This window comes from Pteropus alecto, unplaced genomic scaffold (assembly GCF_000325575.1).
Source record: "Pteropus alecto unplaced genomic scaffold, ASM32557v1 scaffold57, whole genome shotgun sequence".
Classification (NCBI taxonomy): domain Eukaryota; kingdom Metazoa; phylum Chordata; class Mammalia; order Chiroptera; family Pteropodidae; genus Pteropus; species Pteropus alecto.
The window spans coordinates 1,178,938-1,188,550 of NW_006442508.1; the positions used below are offsets into that span (position 1 = coordinate 1,178,938).

At 39.2% G+C, this 9,613-nt stretch overlaps 1 protein-coding gene across 21 annotated transcripts in view; it reads right to left on the minus strand.

The window, feature by feature from the left end:
• APBB2 (amyloid beta precursor protein binding family B member 2) overlaps positions 1-9,613 on the minus strand; it is a 350,239-nt gene that overhangs the window by 105,435 nt on the left and 235,191 nt on the right. For 15 of the 21 annotated variants that reach the window (XM_025040257.1, XM_025040261.1, XM_025040253.1 and 12 more), the window contains one exon: positions 6,941-7,149. In XM_025040257.1, coding sequence (XP_024896025.1) covers positions 6,941-7,149 — 209 coding nt within the window. The remainder of the gene's footprint in view (positions 1-6,940; positions 7,150-9,613) is intronic. The other 6 variants (XM_025040263.1, XM_025040260.1, XM_025040256.1 and 3 more) reach the window with 1 other exon arrangement.

Sequence of the window (9,613 nt, forward strand, 5' to 3'; positions counted from 1 at the left end):
CTCCTTACTCCATCCCCAAAAGCAGTGCTCAGTTCACTGAGCAGAGTAGCAGAGTTTTAACTTGTTAGCTGAGGGGACCTGTGAACCCCCTGAAACGGGTGTGGGGTTCTGTACATGTGTATTTTCCTGGAGAGATGATCCCCAACTTTTCTTATGTTTTCAGAGACCCAGTGACCAAAAATGGTTTCAAGTCACCATTGTGGGGGTATTAAAAAATACTCACAATAAGGACCTGAAATATCGAGTAGAAAATAAAATTTTAAGCTAAAATTTCTTTTTAAAGAAGAAAATCCTATTTAGTCCCAAGTCATCATCATTGTTTACATGTGAGCAATATTTGGTTTTCATTTAAGTTGAATTTGAAATAAAAAGATATCAGATAATGAATTAGGGAGGCTAAGATAACTGTGTCTTTTGTAGAAAAAAAATTTTTTTTGTTAGATTCCTGACAAAAGGAATCTGAAATCAGAAATTATACTGAAGAGACACTGTGTTGGGACTAAACAGAGTGAAAGAAGGGAATTTTTAAAAATTAGTTCTCATAAAAACATTTAGCACTGAATAAACCAGTTTTCTCTTAGTGTGTGGCTTTAAATTTTTTTAAACGTATTTACTCTTTGGATGAAGAAATCCCTCTCTGCAAAGTAAAAGCTGACTATAGTTCTAAGATTATGAATCCAGCTCTTATGCTACGGAGACATGAGTCAGCTGGCAAACTTCCAACAATCACTTATTACAGATTTACATAAATAAAGGCCCTATACAGTGATTTTGCAAAAACTTAAAATAACATGGGTACTCTTAAAAATATCAGCAAGGCAAAATGGAAACTAACATTTTATGTTATGATTAGGTCAAAATCTTTTTTCCTTCTATATTTAAAAATATTCATTTAAAAAAATTTTACCTTCCATAAATGACCATAATTTTCTTTTTAAAATTAAAGACCATGAAAGACAAAAACAATTTGTTTTAAATTTTAAGAACTACATATTCTATTTATCTAATTTTTTTTTAAATTGAGCGAATGCAACATTTTAGCTAATAAATATATATAAATATTTTTTAAAAAAACAACCCAACAGAAATTATTTGGTTTTACAGAAGGTCTGTAGCTGCCCCAGTCTTTAGTCTGGGTGGTGGGAGCAAGAAATGAAAGAAAAGACAAAAGACAACGAAAGGAAAAGGCAGGTGCGGCAATATGCCTCAGGAAAGACAGACACAAAGACAGGGAAAAAGGGTAGTACAGAAAGAACAGAGACCATCTTCCATGAGCAATGGCCTCCCAGCTGGTAATCTTTCGGGCAATGGAGCTACAGCCTTGCACAGCTAAGTAACGTTCTGGTGCCAGTTACAGCTGGGGATATACTCTCCTGGTGCTTGTCTTGACCCTGCCCAGGCTGCAGCACCCCTGACCCTGACTATGATAATCATGCTCAGTTCTAGGAGAGCCCTGGAGCCTTAGCTCCTCAGAGACAGAGCAGGATACCCTTCATGACCACGCAGCAGGAGCTGTATGAGGGCAGACCCACTAAGAGAATTCAGTTGTATAACCTTAACTACTGAGAGTTTTCTTCTTTCATATTTCTCTTCTGAGATCTTGGAAAAGAATTCCACAAACCAAACAAAAAAGGATGCATTGTCCTATTGCTGGGAAAAAAGCTAATCTTGGAGTTGTTCTTGAAGATGAGCTTTGAGGGGTTAGGAAAGTCCTTATGGGAATTAAGAAAGTCTCTAGAAGTGGTATCAAAATGCAAACTAGAGAGCAAGAGTGGAGGCTTGAGCCTGCTGAGAACCAGGCAGAGAAGACAGCACTAGACAGATTGTTCCATGGTGGCTTTGACAGAAGTTATAATTGTATCATCTGACAGAAGTTCTGAAGTGAACGCAGCCTGCTGGAAAGCCTGGGTTCAAATTCTGCCTTAACTCTCATCTGCTTTGTGACCTCAGTTCCTCATATATCCAACACGGCTAAGAAGACATCCCTTCACAGCACGGACAAAGTGAGATCAAGAACCTTAGCCCTTAGCACAGAGACCGGCTACCCAAAGGTGCCCAGGAAATGCCAGTTTCCTTATCCTCTACTCTTTCCAAGGGAAAAATAAAAATAAAAATAAAAATGAAGCCATTTGTAAGGATAAAAAGTTTGGGGACCTATGGACTACAAAATGTTATGAATCATGCTTCTTAATCCTCTTTTGTCAAGACTTGAGCCTTGGTATGTGTGGCCCTAATGATAAACAGCAGAGCACCTGGAATTCTGGAATTCTAAGGGATAGGCCAGGCCATGTTAATGATCTTTGCATCCATATATGGTGCATATTTTTCCTTCTTTTTAAAACACTTTCTGTATTTTGTTGGATGCAACACTATAATAGAGTTATGGTTTACCATGCAAACACAATCAAGCAAAGTAAAAATTATCAAACTAGTAAACAGAGTGACAAATGTTTGTGTAATAAGTCTCCATGAGCAGCAGCTTTATGTATAAACTGTGACTAGGGCAGGGCTCTCGTGCTAGGTTTGCCGCAACAGTGAGTCAGCTCACTCCCTCGGCTATGCAGTTGGTTTATTCCTTCATTCAGCAAACATTGAATGAACTTCGCCAGGTACAGTGCCACATACTGGGGACACAAGATGAGGGGGATAGGTCCTCATCCCCCAGGAGGAAGACTGACATGCCACAAGTAATAATACTGTAAAGAGACACTATGGAATAAAGGTCTTTCACAGCAGAAGTATGAGATCCATAATTCTCAGGAGATGCTAGTATGAAGCCAAAAGAAGTGACATATAGATAAAAACAGGGAGAAGTGATTCACTAGAGGAGCAACTCTTATACTTACTTAGCATAGGATCAACTAGAAAGCTTTTGATAAAGGCAGATTCCTAGGCCCCGCCCTTAGAAAATCTAGCCTTGCAGCCTGGGACAAGATAAAGAAATCAGCATGTGCTACAAGTCCTGGAGGTCATCCTCGGCTCATCCAGGCTGAGAAAGGTCATAGCATTTGCTAGGCCCTTGATCGGGTCAAGAAGTTCAGTAAAATGACAAACTGGCCCCTTTGTGTTGTCATCTTAATTTTAAGTGTCTATGAAAATCCACAGGTTCTAACGTAATATATGGATTTTGTCTCTCCTAGAGAGTTAGCTGCTCAGGGCTCCCAGAGACAACACAAACAAATGCAGCAAGAACAGAGTGAATCATGATCACGAAGAGATCACAGTCCAGAGAAACAACTCGGCCTTCTCTCGCTTCAGACCCACTTTCTCCTCCATATTAGGGAAGTGAGAAACACCTCCAGTTGGAAAGATTATAAAAAAGACTTGCCTCCGTAACTGCTGCCTATGGGCTAACGGTTATTCATAAAAATATTTCGCGTTGCTCCCTCTTCTAAAATTCAACATCCAAGTCATTTGGAACAAATCAATGGAATGTGGGGAGACGATCATGGGCCAAATTCAGCAGCAAATGCTTCCTGGCCAGTTTATAAACTTTCAAAAATGCTGCTGGCACGTGCAGAGGAAACATTATCCGCTGTGCTTAACACTTCCCCAGTAAATTTTGGAATGTGATATGTAAAATTTTCAAACTGTAAGGAAGCCTTCCGTCCTAAACTTTTGTGAAGCTTAGTCAACAGATTTGGCACTTATTTATTTGAGTTTTTTTTTTTTAAAGCCCGCACAGGGAAAAGCTGAATAAAATATGCATTTCTAACACAACATATTATAAATTTCCTCTCTCCCTTAATATTTTGCTTTTTCTAATGTTTGTAAATTAGTTTAAATAGACTCTATTTAGGGATCAAAGAAATGGTATCAGAAAAATAATTATTTCTCTTCAACTGTTATTAGCACCTGAGACAACGTTTTCAAGAGAAGTCATTTTCTAGAAGGCTCTGCATGTGACACAGCCCTCTCTTGAAGTGAGGTGAAGAGATTCGAGGCTCTTCAAGTCTTCTGATACATACTATACTACAGATCTTCATTCAAGTCTGACTCCATCGTGGATTAGAAGAGTGATCTTGGGCAAGCTCCTTCACCTCTATGTGCCTTCATGTTGTCAAATGTACAAAAATCTCACAACTATAGTACCAGATGCATAAGGTCTTATGAAGAGTAAGGAGATAAGGCATGAGCTTGGCATTGTATTCATTCAATTACCATTAGTGCCCCTGATTTAATATCTGTTTCAGCATCTGGGCATCCTGGGTTTTGGCAGGTCTTTTCCCCAACTCTTGCCTTCCTCTTTTCTCTACCTGCTTACCCCTTTGCCCTTATGATTTTAATTTATTGCCTTTTAAATCTGTTTGGTTCTTTGACTTAATGGATGGACCTATGTACGGGAAAAATTTGTATGAAGCAAACAATTGAAAGGTTGATCTAAAGAACATCTAACCCTTATTAAAGTGATGGGTATCAGTCATTCTTGCTCTCTGAAACTTCAAAAACTACATATTTATTAACAAAGCTCGTTGGAGGGATAAGATTTTGGCATAGTTAGCAACAGGAGAGTGGAAGAGAACCAAAAGGAAGGTGGAAGTTCACACGGTACTGGGAAGACCATAGGATCTGGAGTCCGAGAACTAGACATATGTTCACCCCAACGCCAGCTGCATGGTTACTCAACTCCATAAACCTCAGTGACCTCTTTTCTTAAATAAAGAACATAATTGTCTCCTCCGCCACATTAAGAGTCTTGAAGGAACCAAGGAAAGGACATTTATAAAAATACCTTGGAAGCCACAAGTCATGGATAGCAGCCTAGAGGCTGAGCGCTGAGGGTATGTGAGGGAAACACTGATCTCTAGGAGAGAAAGCGGGGCGCAAGAGCCATGAGAAGGGACCTTGAGCAGTGGATGGGGAGGGGGAAGGATGGGAAAAAGTGGGCATTAGAAGGAGGCTCAGGCATTACAGGTGGACTCTGCTACAATTTTCCCGAGAGCCAACTGCCCGCTTGTGCTGCATGTTAATCAAAGAAATAAAAATCTGAGCCACATAAACCTCAGGATGCCTTCTTTGGACACCACCACACCTACATCCTGGCCCCAGGAGGCAGGTTTTAAAAAGGATTTAATTTCTCCCACATCCAGAGGACAAGAGATTCATTGAACAGAAACAGTATCTCAAAATTACTCTAATCTCCTCATTTCTGGGACAATGAGAAAGCAGAGTAGGCTGAAATTCCAAAGCCAGGGAAGTTGAGTAACACGAACTCCGACCTAGAATTTAGGAAAATTCAGGAACTCTGAGTTCTCGACCCAGTGTTGCTGCTGGTCATTGACCTTTCTGTGACTCAGTTTCCCTGTCTATAATGTCTGGAAACTGGTATCAGATGATCCCTTCTCACCCTGGCATTCTCTGATTATAAGTCACTTTCCATTGGTGAAAATGGCTGAAAGGTTGCAACAAGGGAATGAAGCCCTGGAATGGAAAAAGTGATTCTAACAGAGATGCCAAGAGCAAAGATATATACCTAAGGAAGAGAGAGGATGTCTGTGCCTTAGTGAGAGCAGAGGCTGCACTCCGGATGGCTTGGCTTCTGGGAGGCCACTCTGTGGCTAGGGAGAAATGCCGAGATGCAACTGGGCAGGGCTAGGAAGAGGGAAGACTCCACTCCATGCTAAGCTCTTTGAGCACCAGGGCTGTGCTGGTTCATCTTTATTCCCTAGTGCACCTAATACAAGAGGAATAGAAGACTGAGTAGAATTTGCTCAAGGAGTAGGAATATGATGCTTCAGTAAAAAGTTATCAAAATCGCCTAATGATAAGCAACAAAATCTTATGTGGTTCAGTGGAACCGAAACATGTGCCTGATTATCAGGGCAAAATACCAACAAACTGAAGCCCCTGTCTACCAATGAAGGTACAGCTTGTCCTAATCTATCACTCTAAAGATGGAGAATTTGAGGTCCGGGTAGGGTAAGTGAGATACTGAAGGCCAGTAACGCAGGATGTAGTTGGAAGGTAGTTTTTACGCACGCCCAGAGGACAGCAAGTAAATAATCAAACATGAAGGGAACAAGATGTCTTTTCCTTATTTCCTACAGAAAAGGTGATAAAAGTTGCAAATATATAGGGAAGCTTTGTAGGTAAGAGTTGTAGTTCAAATGCCATCCATAACCCCAAAGTAAAAGAAAATGGGTTGTTTAAAGAAAAAAAGGTTGCGATCAGAAAATGGTAGAAATGTTTTGGTGTTAGCAATCAAACCACTTTTCTCAAAAAGAGCCATTATTTAATTTTGACCTTTTCTAAATGTAATTCTCTTGAATATTTTGTTATCAGGATTCAAAAAGGTTCACTACAGGAATCTTAAATTAATAAATACCACAACAGAATTTTTTTAATGCCTCAATTCTTTGTTTAAACATTCAGATTTTCCTCAAGGATAGCAAAAATTTATGCTGCTCATTATTTCTAAAATAATGTCACTTTGGCTAAATAAACACATCCTTTTAAAAAAAATAGAAATTGAGCATTTAAGGGATGCCAAGTGTTATTCTTACAGACATCCTTTCCATGCAATCAAATGAACCCAAGGATAATAGGGTATGCAATAATTATAAGATGTCTGGTCAAGAGACATTCTTCTGTATGTAAATATTTTACAGAGTCAGCACCATGCAATGGCACCTACAGAGTAAAATATTGCCTCTGTGAGCCCTGTGGAAGCTTAACCATTTCTCATTAATCAGCCCCTCTTACTTTCTGTACCTGGAATGATGTTTCAAGAGGTGAAAAGCCACTAAAAAATGAAAACACCCCTGAAAGATGGTATTAACACTATTTACTAAGAGGAAGCTTACTGGAGGGTTCAAATGCAACATGCATGATAATCGAAAAGCTTACCTTGATGACCTGTTGGGGCAGAAGCAATGAGTCTAAAGAGAAATCACAAGACACATCCATTCTACTAAGTCGTTAAAAAGACACTCCACTTTACCTCGTTCTCTGGGGTGGGAGATGATGTTACAGAACTAAGTGACCCTTTCCTAGAGCTCCGAAGATCTGCTGGGATGGAGACAGGGCGTTCCCACTGAGTCGTTCCTGTTGGTATGTGCCAATAATAGGTCCCAGCAATGTCATTGATTCTTTTCCAGCCAGGAGGCAAATCTGGATCAGTCTGAAACGAGTGATCACTCCATATATCTGCTGAGAAACGGAAAAAAAGAGAGGGTTTTTTTTTTTAAAAAGAGGAAACAATTTAGAATCTCCCAGATTCAGTACTAGTCATCAGAATTTGACAGGCAGATGTGTCCATAGCCCAAATGAGAACTACGGCCATCCTAAGGATACAAAATATGGTATTTAAAAACAAAAACGACAACAACAACAACAACAACAACAACAACAACAACAACAACAAAAAAGACATGGAAAGAAACACGGAATAACCTGGAAAAGGAGTTTGACACTTGAGAATATGCATGTAAATGGCCCACTATCCAGTTATCCAACAGCTTCAAGAATCTCATGAACAAGCTAAAGCTCCAATGTTGTTACGACTATTGAGTTGGCTCCGACTCCTGGCGACCCGGTAAATGAGTGATGCCCACAATGCCCTGTCCTCAGCAGCCCTCATAGCTCCTGTAAACTCGTGCCTATGGCTTCCTAACAGAGTCAATCCATCTCATATTTGGTCTTGCATTTTTCCTGCTGCCTTCTATTTTCCCCAGCATTATTGTCTTTTCCAAAGAACGCTGCCTTCTCATGATGTGCTCGAAGTAGAATAACTTCAGTTTTGTCATTTTTGGCTCCAGCAATGTTTCAGGCTTTATTTGCTCCCTTAGTCAGAATTAACTACCTAAGTGAAATCTGTAAAGTTACACACAAAATATACTGAATCCCATTGTAAATCAGTAAGATTTACTTGCTGGTATCATATAACATTCCTAGCAGTGAATACAACTCTTATTTTCTTTAACTGCTTTTTATAAATGAGTACTGTATTTATATTTTTTGTTTGCTTTAACAACTCCTTCCATTTGATTGTAAATAAAGGCAAAGTAGCAATGTCTTTTGTTAATACTCCAGAATTCTAAATTGCATACATGAGATTCCCAAGGAGGCAGACTGGAAAAGCCTTATTAGAGTTCAAGAAGGGACCAGACTGATTCTAAAACCAGGCCAATGATAAAAATATACAAAGTAGGTGTGAAATACAACAGAGAATGGTGGGGACTGTGGCAAACTGGCAAGCATGTGCAAGGTCCAAAGACATTCGAATTCAAAAAATCATTTTTTGAACACTGTAGGGTGGAGTAAATAAATCTACTGGACAATTTCAGCCATTCCTGGCATATGTGAATATTTTATAAGTTTACTAAATAACTATTTGCTCTTATAAACCTCATTCTTGGCCTTTTTTGAGTTGAATTATGAAATGGATTAAACAGCTAGAGAAGACAGGAGACAGAAGAAGATGAGAATAAGAAATCATAGAGATAGGGGCATCATGGAGGAAATCAATGCAGTCAAGTAGAAAAATTTAAGAAGCTTGAGCTCTAAACCTGGGCATCACTTTATTCTAAGGATTAGGCCCTTTTCTATGTGGCCATTCGGAAGAGGCCTAAGTGCTTTACAGCAATTCAATTGAGAAAGCATGTGGGTCTTGCTCTGTGCAAATGTCACTGTATCATGTGGGCAGGTGACCCTGAGGCTGTTACAGCTGCTACAAGAAAAAAAGAAAAGAAACAAAGATGTTGATTAAGACTGTGGGCACAGATGTGCATTCATGAGGCAGTTGGGATCCCAGCATTCATTTTCTCATTTAAATTTGCCAGAGGCAAAACTGCCACTTGTCTCAAATTATGATGGAAATTTCCCCATCCCCCTACAGGAAATTAAGTACGATTAAATAATTTCAAGTTACCTAAATTTTGCAGAAACAACTTGAAACAAACGTGTATAAACCATGTCCTGTCTTTTCAGGAGGTGGTTTCTGCTGTGATTTTGTTTTAGGCATTTCAAATGGGATAGAAAGGGTAAAATAGATGGGTTTCTGGATTACACTGGAGAAAATTCTACCAAGGGTATTCTTGTCCATTCTAGTGGCTCATGGACAAGCTCTGGGGCTAAAAACTGAAAAGACATAAAGAGGTTGCTAGTTTCCACTTCTGTGGGTTTGAGGCCTGGGGGCCTGAATTTATACACTTAGCCTGGTTGTATCTACAGCTGGGGCATTAGCATACAAGAAGAACACAGAGAACTATCAGAATATGAAGTCGTGTTAGACCAAGGACAGAGAATAAGGTCAGTGGCCTTCAGGTGTGGCTGTCTGAGGAAGGCTTCAGATAGATGATTTTCTGTAAAATGGGGATCAAATTGTACCTACTTCACCATTTCCGTAAAATGGGGATCAAAACAGTAAAACATTCCGAATAAATGTGACGTATCATAGACATATTCACTACATAAATGTTCACTGTTACTGTTATTATCATTATTATATTATAGGTCTCCAAAACCAACAATATAATAATATATTAAGTTCATTAAAGTCACCATAAAGAAAATATTTTCATATGGCCAAAAATAAATGCTTACTACAATATTTATGGGATTAAAATGATTATGATGGTTCAAAGAATAAGGGTAAAGATGATAATCTTATGGC